Below are 19221 nucleotides of genomic sequence, written 5' to 3' on the forward strand. Positions count from 1 at the left end.
TTCTAGGTTTTTTTTTTTAACTTCAATCAAAAATGGAATACTTAATCATGAGGTAGAATCTTAAAACACTTGGGCTTGTGGCCCAGGACTAAACTTACTGGCTATGTGTCAGCAGGCTTTTCACTACCTTTTTGAGCCTGTTTCTAAATGAGAGTTGGACTAGATGATTTCTAAGGTCTACTCTGATATACTCATAATTAAGAATTTGGACAGCACCTTGGTAGGCCATCTATTTAAAGTTGTACCTCTTCCAGAATTCTCTCCACAAACATCTCTAATAATGGGCCAATAAGCCTCTATTTGAACAATGAAAAGGAATCCTCTACCTCTCTTGGCAGCTCATTCCATTTTGGGTAATTTTAAATGATGGGTAGTTTTTCCTTAAATCAAGTCTAAATCTACCTCTCTGTAACTTCCATAAACTGCTACTAGTTCTGTTCTCTTCTGAATCAAATTTAGATTAATTATGTATTTCCCACAATGTGACACTGAAAACAGATATAACAGATGGAAAAGAGAAAGGGTATACATAGCACAACTATTACCTTCTCTGAAGCTAGACACTAGAGTTCATTTAATGCCACCTAGCAGAGCAGTAATTCTTTGGGTTGCCATATCACAGCTGACTTGTATTGAAATTAAAAACCATTAAAATTCATAGGACTGATTGTCTTGCTATGTTTCTCCATTTTGTACTAGTATATTTATTGAGTGTGTGTGTGCATTTTATTTTGAAAACTAAGCATAACTATTGGTGAAGTTATGAACTGGTTCAGCCATTCTCAAAAACAATTTTGAACTATGACTAAATAGGTATTAAATTGTGTAAACCTTTTGACTCACTATTAGGTAGATAACCTAAAGCAATCAAAGAAAGGAAAAGGACTCATAAGTACAAACATTTATATCAACTCCCTGTTGGTTGCAAAGAATTAGAAACTGAGGGAATAACTATCAATTGGGGAACAGCTAAACAAGTTATGGTATATGAATCTGATGGAATATTACTATTCTGTGAGATATGATGAAGGGGACAGTTTCAGAAAAACCTGGGAAGACTTGCATAAACTAAATCGAGTAGAACAAGGAGAATAATTTATATAATAAAACAATATTATGGAAACAATCAACTCTGACAGATTTAGGAACTTGGATGAACCACATTTTCCAAAGGCCCAAATATGATTAAACATGCTTTCCATCTCCAAAGAAGCAATGGACTTAAAGAGCTGGTTGAAGAATATGCTATTTTCCTTCTTTCTTACTTAAAAACAAATTAGAGATAGCTAATTATATGGGAATTCATGACTATTCATATATGCAATGGGCTTTCTTTTTCTTTGTTTTCTCAATGGGGTGAGGCAAATGGAGACTTTGGAAATGAAAATAAAATAACAGGACAAAAAGAAACTGACTTGATTTGATTTTCCTCAGAGAGAGAGAGAGAAGAGTCTGTGTGTGTCTTAACCTTTTTTGTGTCATAGGCCTCTTTGGCAGTCTGGCAAAACCTATGGACTCCTGAGTAATCTTTTGAAATTCATAAAATACATAACATTACAAAGAAAACAACAACAAAAATATCTAAGCATAGAACTTTACATTTATCCTTACATTTAATTTTAATTGTAGCATCATTTTTAGTCTTAGGAGCCTATTACCTAATTAATTAATCAAAAAGCATTTATTAAGCATATACTACTAAGCGCCACATCTGGTCTTTTCTCAGGCCTCCCAGACAGACCTATTTGCTACATTTGATAATGTTGACCATTCTCTCTCTCCTTTCTGGGTTTTGGGGACATTACTTTTGCTTGGTTCTCCTCCTACCAATCTATTCATTACTCAGTCTCTTTTATTGGCCCTTCATCCATATCATTCCATTCAACTCCAGATTTTCCTGAAGGTTCTGTCCTAGTTTCTCACCCCTCCTTTCTTATACTATTATTGACTTCATAACCTCCTATGGGTTTCGTTATTATCACTATGCATATCATATAGACTCTGATCCATGTGTATATACACATAGACAAATACATATATAAGCCCTAATCTGTACCTTGAACTTCAGTCATGTTGATGCTTAATGAATGTTTCGAAATAGATATCTTATAGACATCATAAGCTCAACACAGACAAAATTGTATTAATTTCTTTCAAATCTCCCCTCTTCAAAATTTTTTTCTTTTTCTCTGAAAGGTATTATTTACCATTTTCAGTCCCCCAGGTACATAATTTTGGCAATATCCTCAACTTCTCATGCTTTCTCACCCTATACATGAAAATCAGTGATTAAATCTTGCTTTCTACCTTCATTATATCTCTTGAATTTGGCCTCTTCTTTCTATTCATAAGCTATCATCTTTATTCAAAGCCTCATCACTTCTTACCTATATTATAATAATAGTTTCCTAAATGTTCTTTCACACCACTGCCAAAAGCAATTTTTCTTAGATATAGATTTGACCAAGTGACCAACCAATTCCAGTGAATTCCTTATTGCCTTTTAGGATAAAACACATAAACTTCTCTATCGAGCTTCCAAAGCCCTTCATACCCCAACCTATCTTTCTAGCCTAACAGGCCATTAACTTACCTCATTTCACATATGATGTGATTCAGTCAAACTGGACTTCTCTCGAGGTCCTTTATCAATAATAATCCATTTTCCTCTCTGTGCCTTTGCACTAGCTCTCCCAAATGCCTGGAATATATACTCTCCTTACTTCTGCCTCAGAGATTCCCTCTACATTGAAGAAATAGTTCAAGCACCACTTGCAGGAACCCTTTCTTGATCCTTCCACAATGCTACTGTGTTCTTTCCCAAATATATATTTGCATTTATTCACTTTATATTTATATTGCTATGTATATTTATCAGCCACTTCCCCATTAGAATATAGGTTCTTTGCCAAGTGGGTATTGTTTTAATTATTTGTACCTGAATCCCTAGAGCCTAGCATAGGGCCTGGCAAATAGGAGGTGCTTAGTAAATAGCAGTTAATGATGTACTGATGGAGCTGCAATTCCAGACAAAAGTGAGACAATCCTTCCCTTCAATGTTCTATTGGAGGAAAACTACATGTTCATATATGTAAATGCAAACTATATAAACATTAAAATACAAAATAATTTCATTTAAGAGGGATATGAATCTTCCCCTTTACTGTTTGAGCTCCAATTTTACTCTTTAAACCCCTTAGGATGATGGGGTTTAGCGGATTCTCTCCACAAGATACTTATTAATGTGTTTTTTTCCCCTTTGAACTGCTTACTCACTTAATTTTGGAATTTCATAATTTTGTAAGTAATTATCTATTTTAAAAAAGATGTTCATTATGTTATTAGCACAGGACTATATATATAAACCATCCACTGATGACTTTCTTGTTTCTCCTTTGTGATATTTCTTTTTTTGAAGTCTAATTTTAGTTAACTTGGTTTTCTTGTCTTTTTATCTTATTAAATTAGATATGTTTTTAATTTTTTCTTTTGTTCTTATTGGACCTATGATTTTATTGTAGAGAATCACAACAGTAAGAAGTGGCTAGCCACTATTATAAGGAACTTAAAATAAAATTCATATTTTATTAGCAGGCCAAAAGAAAATAAAATGTATCCAAAATTATGAGTCAGTCAATCATTCAATTATAAATGAGAGATTATCTCTGTGGATATGTATAAAGCTGATAAAAAATAACTTTTTAATATTGTATTTTCAATTCTATATTTGGCATGTGCTCATATTGCACATTTTAATAATAAATTTCAGTACTTACTGCTTGGTTTTCCATTCGTGCAAATATAACATTTAACATTTGAGTAAGAGTAGCTTTGGCTGTTGTCTGATTGATTAGATTTTTGCTTGCTAGATATATATTATAACATGTTCTTACAGCTTGCAAAACAGTTCCTTCATGAATTTCTATGTGCTGTGATGTTACTGCAGTAAGCAAAGCCTAAAAAAACAAAGAATATTATTAAAATAATGTTTTTCTGCTTCTAAAGTTACTTCACAAAACACACTTATGTATATTTTGTATGAAAATTAAAACTTTCAAACACTGCAACAGATCTAGCAGATAGGGTCAGGCAGAAATTCGCCCCCCTTGCACCCAACCCCACTCTCTCCACCTTTATTAACTCCTTGAGAGGGGAGGAAAGTGGCTCTTCTGAATTTACTACAAGAAAAGGTAGTCAGATTTCAGGGTGTTTGTAGAAGGGGGTACAGGGGAAGAGAGGGAGGGTCTATCTTTCTGTCTTGATTTCTTCACCCCCTTCCTACTTCTTTGTTCTAGTGACAGGAAATAAATGATAGTATAACAGATTTGGGAAACTCTTTAGTAAAATAATTATTGACATCCATTTGTGAAATGGATATATTGGTTTTCTTAAATCAAATTACACATACTATTTTTTTAAACACTTACATCTTAGAATAAATACTGTGTATTACTTCCAAGGCAGAAGGGCTGTAAGGGTTAGGCAATGAGGGTTAAGTGCCCAGGGTCACACAGTTAGGGAGTGTCGGAAGCCAGATATGACCCTAGCACCTCCTGTCTCTAGGTCTGGCTCTCAATCCCCTGAGCCACCTAGCTGTCCCAACATACTATGTTTTAAAGGGCAAGAGCTGTCTCATAAACAATTTTCCTCCAAAAGTACAATATTCTGTATATATAACCTAAGACAGAGGCAGGGCTGAAAAAACTTAAAGTGCCATAAAACATGACTATGTTTTTAAACAATACAAAACCTCACATTCTCACTATTTGGAAGACAGACATGGTTATGACTTTTTTAATGCGCACCTTAATTACCATAGTTGTTATTAGACAATGTGAAGTGCACGAGTTATTTAATTATATGTGGTAAGAAGAATTTAAAATAAAGAGTGACACGACCCACAAGGCTTTATTTTACTTACCTCATTTATTCTTTACAATTCTTTATCTCACAAAAAGAACCTCAGGCTAATATGTGAGACACATGAAAACATTATATTACCCTATGTCACTGTGACTGAACTTCTTGAGATTTATGTTTAGGTTTGTGTTATAATTGTGAGCCTGTCTTTTTCCCTACAAGTTCACAGGCTTCTTGAGTATATAAATAATGCTTAGCAGAGTGTCTTGCACACAGTAAATACTTAATAGATACTTGACTGTCTTTTTTGCTTTTAATCCTGCACAATGCCTACATTGGCATCATATTCATATGTGTTCAACAAATATGTGATAAATAGAATTGCACTAATTATATAGGTTTAGATATATCATAGATAAAAGCCATAAAATTAATAATGACATGTAACAAAGATAACAATCTTTTCCATAGGAGCTAACTCTCTTCCCAGCAATATGGTATATTGGAAAAATGCTCTTGAAAAGGAATCAGAATGCCTGGTTCCAGTCCTTGACTTGTCATCAGCTATAAAACTTTAGGAAAGTATCTTCATGTCTGTGAACCAGTTTATAAACCAGCAAATAGGAATATGTCTGGTCCATCAGGATTATTAAGAAGATCAAATGAGATGCCAAAGATCCTGATGTGTGTGCAAACTGTAAAGTACTTACACCAATATAAACTCTTACATTTAGTTTATATTCACCTTTGCTTACTATATATCTTTAATATTTTTACCTGTAATTGTTTCCTTCAGATTTCAAACTGATAGAGAAATGGGTTCAGGTCTCTATTACCCTGTCATACCCAGTATATAACATGATTAAGTACATGAAAACATAATACATATTTTTAATGTGTGAAATTAGCCTTGATGCAGATAAAGAAGGAATATTGGAAAAAATAAATTTTCTTAAGAACAGTTAGATGAGGATGCCTTAACCTGGGTCTGTGGAACATTAAAAAAAAAAAAATTGGGGGGAAGCTAGGTGGCTCTTCTACCCTGGAACCAATGCTTAGTATTGATTCTAAGATGGAAGATAAGGGTTTTAAAAAGAACAACCCCCCCCAATTGTGATATAATTATAATTCAATAATTGATTTACTTTATAATCTTCTATATTTGATTTTACACATTTAGAAATATTATTCTGAGGTGTTGTTTCATCTGACTTCCAAAGGGCCCATGCCCCAAAAATGTTTTAAAAAATCTATGTATTAGATGAATTTTACAATGATTCTCAAAAGACTAAAAACTGTTAATAAGAAATATTCAAGATTTATACTGAGTGGCAAAAATAAGTCAGATGTACTTAATTTACATAAAAGATTTTTAAGATCATGTACAGATACATTCCCAGAAAGCTATATTATTTCTGTAGAAAGCTATTTCTGTAAAAAAAAAAAAAAGCCATCTTTTCCTTTAGTTGAATGTTTTTGACAAGGAATAGATTTTTCGGGGAGAATGTACTAGATTATCTATAAGCAAGTTAAGTTTCCTTTGAAGATTCACCAATAATATTGGAACTATATTTTTTGCATGTCAGCTTCTATTGTGTTTTTAGAATTTGTTTTGTTTTTGTTTTTTGGACCTCCAAGCCCATTGTTAGTAGCCTATCATGGGAAATTTTTACATATTTAGACATTCACTCATTCATTAAATATTTATCTAATACCTATAATGTGCAAATAATGAAAACTAGAGTAATCCACCATTCTAGATTCTTAAACATAGAGACCTCTTTTCAATACCACTGTAGGTAGTTCCCAACCTTACCAAAGGATGGTATTCTAAAAGTTTTTCTGTAAATCAGTTGTTTGGGAGCTTGAATTTATTTTCCCAAAGAATCTATCTTAAATACTGGTGATTATATTTCTAGCCTCCTCTATAAGAAACCATCTAAGCCAGAGGATAAGGAGGAAGCAAAGAAAGGTGGAAAAAACAGCGGATTTAAAGAGTCAAAAGACCCTAATTTGGTTCCTGACTTCGTTACTTAGTAGCTGTGTGTGCTTAGATGTGTCACTTAAGCTCTTTTGGTTTCATTTTGATCATCTACAAAATAAAGATATTCCACACATGACTGAATTAAAGGTTAAAAGTTTTGGTCATTTTTATCTTTTTTTAGCCTTGATCAGGGAATTACATTTGTTTAGGGAGAGCCTCGTATGGAAACTCCCTCTCCAATTGCAGGTCTCTTCAACTATTCTAAAACTAAAGAGTTTTTGAGAGTTGCCTGGGGCACTAAGAGGTTATGGGACTTCTCCAGGATCACAGGGCCATTGTTTATGAGTCTGAGGCAGGGCTTAAACCCAAGATTGACTCTGTCCACTATGCAAAACTACCTCTCTTGTGATTACAAGAAAGCACTTGATTCTGTGAAGATTTCTTTCAATGATTTGTCTTCCATGAATCCATAGGATCACACAAATTCCTTGGATAGACATAGTCACAGAGATGATGTCATTTGAAGATCCTCAGTATTAATATAAACTAACACATAAAACAAGGAGATTGTATGCCGAATGTGTTGATCAATATCATGATTTTCTGGAAGAACTAACAAACGAAGAATGTCTTTAATAAAGTGCAAATGTAAGAGAGGTTCCTGACCGATTATACCAAGGTCTGCAGTAACCATACCAAATCCCCAAATACCATCAATCTTTCTCAATGAAAGCTAAAGCCACTCAAAAGACTGAACTATCCAGACAGAAAGAAAAGTAAATAGATGAATGATATAGTTTTTCTTCTAAACTTATAACAACAAATTATTTATTTGTTTTTTTTGAGGGCTTACTTTCCATCTTATGATGTATTGGTTCTAAGGCAGAAGAGCAGTAAGGGCTAGGCAATGGGGGTTAAGTAACTTGCCCAAGGTCACACAGAGAGGAAGTGTCTGAGATCAAATTTGAACCCAGGACTTTAGGCTTAGCCATCTAGCTATTATTGACTTTGAAAAATGAAACAGATAAAAGTCAAAAGAATTAACTGAGACCAAATAGTTACCACAAAAGAAGTTAAAATACCAGAATTATACTAAGAGAAAAGACAGCAGTCAAGGACAAGACTGCTACATTTGTAAAACATAAGGAAGCCAATGTGATTAAGTGGAAACAGCATGGGATTTGGAGTAAGTAGGTCTGGACCTATGATTTTATGAGTATATGGAATTCTTGGTGTGGCAACTCCCTTCACGAGGGAGATAAGCAAGTCATTTGTAACTTCTAGCCTCAGGGAATGGTCTGAAGGTAACTAAGGTTAGTTAAAGTAACTGGCCCCATAGTTATACTATTAGGAATATATCCAAGGTAGACTTGAATGAAAGTCTTCTTGAGTCCAAGGCCAGCCTTCTATCCACTATTTAATGGTGTCTCTCATGAGATAGGTAATACAAATAATATTTTTAGTTTTACAGATGAGGAAAATGAGACTCAGAGAGGTAAGTGATTTGTTCATAGACATACAACTGTATAGATATCAAATGTGAGATAGTTACCCAAATCTCCTTGACTTCAAGCCCAAAGCTCTATGCAATTGCCTCTAAACTTCAAAGTTAAGTATTATAAATTAAGCTTTAATTGATTTATTTATGAAATTGAGATAATACTTGCACCAAATTTATCTCTAAAGCTTAAAAGTTTTAAGTTCCTGACCTTTTTTAAAAAAATATTTTGATAAGTATACAGGATGTCCCTAAAAGTCTCCGTACATTTCTAAGCTCTTAATAGATGAATTCACGGAGGCTTTTGGGATAGACAGCCTGTATTTAAGTGTATGTAGTATCCTTTAAAATTTATGTATTTTATCTAAGGCACTAAAAAGCATTATTATAAGAAGGGAATTCATTATCCAGAATGCCAAAGGGGCATATGGCATAAAAAGTTAAGAACCATTGATCTAAACAGGTAAGTTTAAAATAAGATAAATATATTTAAGAACTCTATAAACTATAAGGCACATTTTTGAAAAATAGTATATACATAGTACTGTTTCTAAACATCTTTCACTACAACACATTTTTGCATAAGAACAAGAGTACCAACAAATCTGGATGCCAAAAATATATTTCAATTAACTACGGATCCTGGTATTAGGCCTCCTTAACCATTCAATTAACATTTATCAATCATTTACCATGTGCCAACCACTGTGTTAATAAGCACTGGATCAGGACTCCCTAATTATCTTTTAGACAGTGGAAACTAAACTTTCACTGGTAACAGCTCCTATAGTAGCCTAGATTAGAGGCTCTAAGAGTAGAAATAAGGGTGTAAATGAGAATGGAGTTTGTGTGTGTGTGTGTGTGTGTGTGTGTGTGTGTGTGCACGCGCGCGCATATATTTCTCAAGCAAGGAACTGGATGGAAGCTGGGGAAAAGGGATAAGTGTTGAGGGATAGAGATGAGTACCAAGAGATGGAGATTTGGTTGATTGTGAGGTGAGCAACTGTAATATTTCAGTTCTAAAGAGAACTATAATCTATGCCAAAATGTTAGACTGATAAGGGCCTTAAAGAGAGAATATCTTGTATTAATGCCTTTTTGGTACCAGATTTAATAGTCCAAGAACAGGTTGAAGGCTGACTAAAAAGAACCTGATATAGTGAAACCTTGACTACCACGAATAGTAGTATGATACAATTCCAACGAAGTAATATTCAAATATAAGAATTAACTTCTCAATTAATTTAATGTTACCAATTACCTTTATTATTTGCAACTGGACTCCTTCGTCTGTTTGAGGACCTTGGAAACAGGCACATATTGTCTCAATAATTCTATCAATTAATTTTTTGCCTGGAGTAGTATTATCTGGAGCATTGCCAGTTAAGTGTCCATAAGCAATAAGTTTCTAAAGGAAAAAAGACAATTATCAATCCTCAATAAAGAGTTAGAAAATGTTCTAACTACATACATGCATATCCTCATTATTATTTAAATTAAACTGCTATATTCAGTAATGACAATAACTACCAAACATTCTACTTTTTAAAAAAAAATCCTTACTTTCTCTCTTAGAATCAACGCCGAGTATCAGTTCCAAACAGAAGCAATTGGGGTTAAATGACTTGTACAGGGTCCCACAGTTAGATAGTGTCTGAGGCCAGATTTGAATTCATGACCTCTTAACTCCAGGCCTTGCTCTATTCACTGAGTCCACCTAGGTGTTCCCACTATGCCCTCTTATTATAACCTAAGATCACACTGGTTTTTTTGATGGCCATAGTACAAACTTGAGATATATATGTTAGAAGAAGTATTTCTACTGGCAATACAAATATATAAGTATTTTCATTTGTAAGAATTACAATAAAATAAGGCTTAAAATGGAGCAGAAAGTACTCTGAAAATGTGGATTTGAACCAAAAGGACAAAGACAATAGAAAGAATTGACATTTAAGCAAATTTGGGTTTTCCTATTAAAATGAAAACCATATCCTTAAAAGCTTTAATTAGTCTAAATTTGGACCTAGCATTTCCTGAGGGATTGATTTCTACACATGGACCATAGCAAATCACTTATTAATCAACTATTTTGGGGGCCTGGATTCCTGATTTTGTCACTCACTGTAGGGGAGCTCCCAGTGGGTAAAGTCCCTCTGCCAATGTAGATCTGCATCTTACAATATTGGAGTTACCTGAAGCTCTGAAAGGTTATGCCAGGTTAACTAATATCAATCATAAAAATAAGTTTCAGGTATTATAGCTTTACTAAAGCCATTACAGTGTTGGAGTAAATAATGTGGTTAGAATTTCATAGCTATTCAGTTTCATACTGTGCTTCATATAGCTATATTGTTGGTTGAGTCAATAATTTTTAGTAGCAATACCAATAATCAAAATTCCGTCTTTTCAGTTAACCAATCTTTTATTTATAATAATAAACGGAACTTTGTTGTTTCTGCTGAAAATGTGCTCATTGTTCTTGGATACTGCAAAAGAAAGCAGTAAGAATGATCAGTTGTGGTTGATGGTTTAGATACACAATTAAAATGGATAGACTCTAGATAATACTATTTTATACACACCTGTAAACAATCTAGGGATGTACTAACTATCCGGGGACATTTGGACTGGCATGCCAGCTCAAATGGTAGGAAGTATTTATCTGCTTCGATAAAACTAGTCTTCGATTTCACTGGTGGAAGAGTACTTGAACCAGCTTTTGCTTCTCCATGAGGGGGACTAAATAAAAAAGAAAATTTAGATTAGAACATCATAGGTATTATAAAGATAAACTTAAACACTAAAAAATATAAATTAATGATTATCTACCATTTTTAAGTGAGAAAACATAGGTTCAGAGAAGTTAAATGGCAAGATCATAGAACTAGTTAGTGGTAAAGCCATGACCAGAACTAGATTTTCTGACTCCCTATTCCAAGTTCTTCCAAAATTCAAATTTTCCCTAGTATAAAACAATTCTCCTACGTTTAATCAGCTTTATGTCAGAATGCTTTGAGAAAAATATAAGTTACTTTATTTGTCCTTCGATAAATTAGCAAGCCTTTGAGAAACTAATGTTGAAAGAGATAGGGCATTAGTAGCAAAGAAATCTAATACATTTTCTAAGAATGACTGAAATACTTTGAGTGGAAAAAATCCCCATTTTGCTACAAGCTCCAAAAATTGCAAATTAAAAAAAAAAAAAGAAATCATATAATTGCTATAGAAATGACATATACAAGCTATCCTGGCTGAAGTCATGCTAATTTCTTAAAAATTATTTGGCCAAGATTTACAAAAAGTATCAAAGTTTACCAAAGATAGAAAATAAATCACTAACCTTTGTTTTTCAGTTTCAGCTTTTATTTCCTCTGCAAAGAAAAGTCACATATTAGATTTACAAATATATGATTAAAGAAACCAGATCAGAGAAATTTATAATTTAATATTCTATAATTTAAATTCTTACAAAAGATGGAAATTATAGTTGTCACATACACACACAAAACAATCTATGATTCAATCTGAGTTGACAAGTAAATAGATAGCTAAAATGTAGGCTGCTTAGGATATTATATACAATTATGAATACTGTAAATTTAGTTGTTTTTTTTTTAATGACTGTCATACTTCAGAGAATTAAGCAATTTGAGTTCCCTGGCTCTCAACTGGATAGTTAGCACCTTAAAAATGTTAAATAACCACCATATATTCTTTTATATCCCCTTCTAAGAACATAGTGGGTACACAGTACATACTGTAAAAAGGAATTCTTTATCCCTTTTTTTAATTTAATGGGGGAACTGGAGGTCCTCTTACCATAGAGATATGTATTAATCAGCCCACAGTGACAGGAAGTAGAAGCCATAGAGACAGGAAGTGAGGTAGAGAAAGGGTATAAAAGGCTGCCAGCATCAGTTGGTTGGGCTATCAGTTGCGGGGAAGTTGGCTGCTGGGAGTGTGCTGGGTTGGTGGTTGGTGTTTAGTTGCTGGAATATAAAGGCAGGCCTGAGCTTACTGAGAGGGTTTTTTTGGCTTTGGTCTTTTGACCTTTTCTGGGTTGGAAGGTGGCTGGTCTCCGTTGACAGACCTAACTGGAGTTGGATTAAACACTATTGGGTTGGAACTTTATGGGGTGGTTGTTATTAGCAGTAGTTATAGGCAGTTATAGGTAGAGATATTGGCAGTTTTAGGTAGTAATTATAGATAGAGGATAACTAGTATAGACATTAGGAAATTTTCTCTCTACCCCTTTCCTATATTTCTCTCCTTTACTATATTCATTTTACTATATTCTTTTACTATCACTACTGAAATTAAATTGTTCATTGTTAAAAGCTACTAGAAATTTTCTTTTCTCTGACTTAAAGGGATAATATTAATTTACAACTCTTACTATATTCTCATTAAAACAAATTATTAAAAGCTGCTCTCTTATTTTGACAAAACCCCTATTTTAACCCTTAAAATACTTATAAAATCCTAGTATTTAAAAGTCTGGGAGGGCATTAGTGATCATCTTAACCCAGGTGCTGGCTTTTTTTTTTTTTAACGATAAAGAAACTGAGGGTCAATTCCATCTGACTGATGAATCAAGGACTAGTACAGTGCATAGTACTGGCACTTAATATATGCTTATTGATTGACAGAAGCTCTTTCATGTTTTATTGAGATAATCACTGCTTCAGGGAAGAGTTGTTCTATTAAGCTAAAGCTCATAAACTTGGCATTTTACAAAGATCTCACTTGCAACAGCAAAATGAGATTATTTGAATAAAATCAAATGTTTGAAAGAAATGTTCAAAATATATCAATATTAATCTTTTAACACTAGATATGCTAAAATATATAGGATAAACATTATTTGAAGTAAATTGTTGGCCCTTATAAATCAAAGTTCTCTTAAAATAATTAGTTTTTTTTGTGATGGAAAAGGACCTGTGCGGTGGGTATTTTTCCTCGCAATTTCAAATTTAGCAAACATGCATTAAGTCCTACCATATCTAAGGCCTTGTGTCAGATGTAGTTTTTTTGGTACAAAGTATCAAGCTTTTAAAAGAAATATAAATATTGCTTCCCAATGATAAAAACAATTATTCAAATGGATTAACAATGGCAATTACTTACAGAAATTGAATTCCAAACCCATATTTTTCTTAGCTATACAGACATATTTGTAAGCTATATATAAATTACATAACTTTTTTAAAAAACATTATTTTATTTGGTCATTTACAAACATTATTCATCGGAAACAATGATCATTTTCTTATAACTTTTTCTAAAGAAAGAGAAAGTTCAGGATTTTCAAAATACAAATCAAGAACCCAATGCAGAAAATGAAGACAAGCAAATACAGCACCCCAATTTACACCAAGTATTCCACTCAGCATTTGGTTGAACATTCAAGAACGTTTTCTTTGAAGATTCAAGTTTACCTTATTAGAAAAATCTAAGAAACAGATTATGAAAAAAAATTACCATTCAAGTTTTCAATATCATGAGAAAAAAAGTAAGATACTTTATGATAGTTTAAATAAAATGGTAAATTATGGTAATAAAGCATGTCCTATTTTTGGTCATTCTTCCTGCTAAATTGTGCAAATGTGTTCCAATAACAATAATGGTTAATAAATGTGGTTCAGAGATATTTGGGTTTTACTCAAGTTCCAGGAGAAAAAAAAAGTCAGGATGGGGGATGGGAATGGGGGTAGGGGTGGGGCTGTCAACAAAAGTAGCAATGGCAAAATGAAAGATTAAACAAAATAGAGAGTAATATTTCTATCAATTCAGAAGGCAAAGATAAGGATACTATGGTCAAAGTGGCTATGGATTGGGCAAAATCTGAGTACTAAGACCAAGCTAAAAAGAACAATTCCTTTATCCAGAAGGCAAAGCAGTGACTTTGATCAATATTTAGTTCACTGGAATAGTAAATAAAGTATTAATACGGCCATATGATCTTTAAAAATTTATTTTTTCCCTTTGGTAACTTTAATGCTTCAATATTTTAATGTCACTAAATCTTTTTCCCTTGTTTCAGATTAAAAAAAAAATTCTCATTACTTTTCCCCCTAGGTTTTTAATTGGTGTGTATTTATGCTTAAGTGCATACTAATTTGATTATTCATTTACTTTTAGTTTCATATTATACCTTTCAAAGATGTGGCTCATAAGCTTTTAAGTATAAAAACTGTTATTTAAAAAAAATATTTGTTTATTTAGGATACTTTCCCATGGTTATGTGATTCATGATTTTTCCCACCCCTCTTCCTACTCCCCTCCCAGAGCTGACAAGCAACTCCACTGGATTTTACATGTACCATTGTTCAAAATCTATTTCCATGTCATTCATATTTGCAATAAAATGATCTTTTAACCCCCAAAACCCCAATCATACATAGCCCAACAGAACCATGTGATCGAACCTATGTTTTTCTTTTGCATTTCTACTCCCACGGTTCTTTCTCTGGATGTGGATAGCATTCTTTCTCATAAGTTCCTCTGAATTGAAAGACTTATCTTTAACTGAAAGGCATTACTGTGTACAATTATTATTAAAACAAAACCAAAGCATTAAATAAGTATTTTGGCTATTAACATATATTAAAAGCTTTCATTTTTTTAAAATGCCATTTAATATACATTCTCCAGTCTACTTCAGAATACCCTAGAGAAGAAGCAAGAATAGATTTAAACTTACCACTCTAGTGCTACAGAGCCATTTGTAAAATGAGATAAAGATTTTAGTATAATTCTCATTTAACTTGAGCTTGGCCACTCTAAAGGCAAATTCTGCTTTTATATAATAGACAAGCTATTCTCTAACTCCCTATTAAACTTCTTAGAAAGGAAAGGCTGTTTTTTATCTTTGTTTCTTCACTACTTAAGAGTGCTGATGCTGCTTTGTAAAGACTGGATGATGAATTTTGGGAAATGGTGAATGAAAACTAGTATGAAATTTCTAGTCTTCATGAAAAAAAAGAAAGGGGTTCTTTGCTCTCCATTCATTTAAAATGAATCTGAACCATGGGCATTTTAACAGAAAAAGATATGTTTGATGACAGGATATTATTTTTAGATTTGAAACACTAAATATAAATTTAACATGTATTTGTCAAACACTCAAAATGTTCCTAAGGCTATAAATGGGTAGTTCAAGCTACATAAAAGGAACATTTTTTTGTATAAGAAAATAATTTGTGTTTCATAATATTTTAAAAGCAACTATTTTATGTTACATACACTATTTTTAACAAAAAATTCCCATAAAATTAAACATTTTACTTCTAGTAAGTACTGATAAATTGATAATTTATTACTCCATAGTTGACTTCATCCATTATAACAGGAGTCTTTAATCTTTTTTTTTTTGAGTTATGAACCCCCATGGCAGTCTGGTGAACCCTTTTGTTTTTAAATAATTGAAGGAAATGTTAAATTTTAGAGATTAATAAAAATAAAGATGAAATTCTCTCCCTTTCCCCATGCCTGAATTCTCTTCTTCCTAATACTCTTCTTTGCTTCCTTCAAATGTATTGGGGGAAAAATTATCCTTCTCTAAGCTTTTATCAGTCTTTTTAAATATCAATTCTTTCCCTCTGAGATGATTTTCAATTTATCCTCTATTTTTCTTGCCTGAATATAGTCATTTGCATGTTCTCTTTCTCTACCTCCATTAGACTATGTGCTCCTTAAGGATAGGAACTACCCTCCCATCCAAATTATTTAACTACATTATGTAGATTAATATTTATTAACTTCATATTTGTACTCTATCTATATTTGTATGCACTTATTATATTCTCCATTAGAATATAAACCCATTAAGTGGGGATTGTTTGATTCCCTGTGTTTGCAACAACTAAACTAGTACCTAACACATAGTAGGATCTTAATAAGTACACACTGAGAGACTGACTTCTTAAAGCCACATTTCCTAGATAAGAGAAAAAAAATGTTTTTATAATGGAGTGTCTATAAATTAATGAACTTTTATTTTTAGTCTCATAAGCTGCCTCTGAAGGTTTTCAACATTATAAATAATACCGGTATCATTTCAGTAAGTGTATAAACACTGTGAAAATTATTACTTTGAAGAACATTCATTTAGATGTACAGCTGAAGTTTAAAAACAAAACTAAAAGCTGTATCAGAGTTACAAAAGCTCTAGGTACCATCTCTCAAGGAACATTCATGGCCAGGTTTCTTTGTAGTATAGCAAAGTGTGGACATTATGGAGAAGAGAAAAGACTTTGCTGCCCTCTAGTTATTCCCCTTGAGTTCCTCACATAGTCTCATTTCATTACCTGAGAATGGATTTTTTTTTAAGTGAGTAAAGTGAATAAGAGAAGAAGGCAAGATATAATATGTAATGGCAATGTGTAGTCTAAGAATGGGTGCTCTACACCTTTGGGTTAGGCTAGGGAAACAAGTATAGGAAACAGAAACTAGGATTTCCAATTTAATCTAAAGTTCTTTTTGGTAATGTTGCTGATATTTGGCATTTGAAACAATGCCAAGGTCTAGGTGCCTTGCACCTGCTATTCTGGACCAATGGCTTCTGGTCTTGTGACCTTGTGACTCGGGATGAGCAGCTGGGTAGGAAGGAGAAAGAACCTTGGTCACACAATAGCCCTCTTCAAAGGGGTCCTGGCCTGGGTTTGATCCAGCTTGAAGCTGACTAGAATGTAAGTAATATAATCACAATCCTTAGAAGTCGGTATTGAGGGGAACAACAGTTCACCAGGACTTGAGTTCCCTCCCCTTTGACCAGGCTAGGGCTCTACCTTACCAGAGCCTGGTATCCACAGTCTTTCACACTTCACTTAGTTTGAACTAACACTGGTTTGAAACAAAGCCATTCTTGCCCCTAACCCATCATCTCACCATTCAGTCATTTCTCCTAAGCAAGAGTATAGATCGACCTCCTACTTTCTTTCTTCTTTTGAGAAACCTAAATTTCTCAACCTGGGGCTTCAAGCTAATTCTTCTATCAGCCTCTACACTAACATAGCATACCTAGATGACTTGTGAGTACCTTTACTTCCACCCTTTTCTCTTTCTTTCCTCCAATCCATTGTTTGTCCAATGTGTTCTGAGGTACTCAAGACTCAAGAAAAGAAAAGCTAAAAGATACCTTAGAGAATAGTCAATGTTGGAGCAGTGATGGAAAGACAGGCATATACTAATGCACTCACTGTTGATGGAAGGAACTGTTAATTGGCACAGCTACAATGAAAAGCACTTTGGAATTATGCAAATACAATGTCTAAAAATAACCATATTCTTTGACCCAAAGATTCTATTGCAAGCCTGTAGTTCAAGGTAGTCAATGACAAAAAGAAAGGCCATACATACAGCAAAATATTTATAGTAGCTCTTTTGTGGTTGCCAAAAATTAGAAATAGTACATGTCCATCAATTGGGGAATGGTTCATTAAATTATGGCACATAATGTAACAGAACATTACTGTGCTATAAAATACAAAAAAAATTATTATGGAGAAGCATGGAAAGATTTATGTGAAGTAATGCAAAGTAGCAACAGCTAAGTAAACGATATACAAAATAATTACAATAATATAAATTGAAAGAAATTACAAAATAATCATTAATGTTGCAAAATTATAAGAAAAAGCATATTCTTAAAGAAGAGATATGAAAAGACATCTACTACTCCTTTGTAGAGGTGAGAAGGGTTTATAGGTATAGAAAATTGCATGAGGGGGCAGTTGGGTGGCTCAGTGGATTGAGCGTCAGGCCTAGAGATGGGAGGTCCTAGGTTCAAATCTGGCCTCAGACACTTCCCAGCTGTGTGACCCTGGGCAAGTCTCTTGACCCTCATTGCCTAGTCCTTACCACTCTTCTGCCTTGAAGCCAATACACAGTATTGACTCCAAGATGGAAGGTAAGGGTTTAAAAAAAATTAAAAAAAAAGAAAAGAAAATTGCATGAGATTTTTTTTTTCATTGAACTGATAGGTTTTGATGATTTTTTCCTTCATCTTTTTCACTTTAATTTAAAAAAAAATTTAACTTAGAATTGCAAGATGGAAGAAATTAAAGCCTCTTTCTCTTGTTAATTTATTTCTTCTTACATCTCAATTTTGTCTATATTTTAAGCATATGCATTTTTCTAATCCCTTTCCTGATCTTTATTCTTAGCATCCCATAGTCAAAAAAAAATGTTTTGGGGAATCAGTCCCCTAATGAAACTGGAGAGTGAATGTTCTGTAGTTTTTGGATTTTGTTTTTGAGACCTGCTTTATAGTTATGAGAATCAAATGAGATTTCACTGTAAAGCACCTCGCTAACTTTAAAGCACCCATGTGCTTGTAAATTTAAAAAAAATATATATATATATATTTATTCTTTTCATTGCTGTAGCTGGAAAAATTGAGGGTCATAAAATGTTTTTCCTGATTAACACCACTGGATCACCTTGATCTGAAATAACCTGGATCCTTTACATACCCAAGCAATTCTGAGATCATTTGTGGTTACCAGATGATATAACTGTTTACCACTGAGGGGAAATGGCTTTTGTTATAATGCTTCAAATGATCCAAGGAAAAATAAAAGCGAAAAATAAGAACTACACACAAATGAAGATAATCCACACATATATTACACACTGTAAACAAAATAAATACTTTTATGCAGTATAGACACAAATTGCAAACTCATGGAAGAAAGTAAATTGCCTGTTTTGCGGAAAAGTCAATTACTTCACATATCCAGAGCAACAAGTAGAAACTGATAGAATGTAATGGCTAACATATGACAAGAAGATTTAAAAGAAAAAAAAATCTTTATAAACCTGAAAATTTTTGAAAAAATATTAACCTGTTCTAAGGGTTACAAATACTAGAAAT

The 19221-nt window shown here is 33.1% G+C and overlaps 1 protein-coding gene across 4 annotated transcripts in view; it reads right to left on the reverse strand.

Annotated features, from left to right (window-relative positions):
* Positions 1–19221, reverse strand: part of ARFGEF1 (ADP ribosylation factor guanine nucleotide exchange factor 1) — a 155059-nt gene that overhangs the window by 111996 nt on the left and 23842 nt on the right. For all 4 annotated transcript variants that reach the window (XM_056824009.1, XM_001368044.5, XM_056824010.1 and 1 more), the window contains exons 2-5: positions 11686–11716; positions 10928–11084; positions 9604–9750; positions 3777–3956 (exon numbers count right to left, since the gene is read on the reverse strand). In XM_056824009.1, coding sequence (XP_056679987.1) covers positions 3777–3815 — 39 coding nt within the window. In that variant the 5' untranslated portion in view covers positions 3816–3956; positions 9604–9750; positions 10928–11084; positions 11686–11716. The remainder of the gene's footprint in view (positions 1–3776; positions 3957–9603; positions 9751–10927; positions 11085–11685; positions 11717–19221) is intronic.

This window comes from Monodelphis domestica, chromosome 3 (assembly GCF_027887165.1).
Source record: "Monodelphis domestica isolate mMonDom1 chromosome 3, mMonDom1.pri, whole genome shotgun sequence".
Taxonomy (NCBI): domain Eukaryota; kingdom Metazoa; phylum Chordata; class Mammalia; order Didelphimorphia; family Didelphidae; genus Monodelphis; species Monodelphis domestica.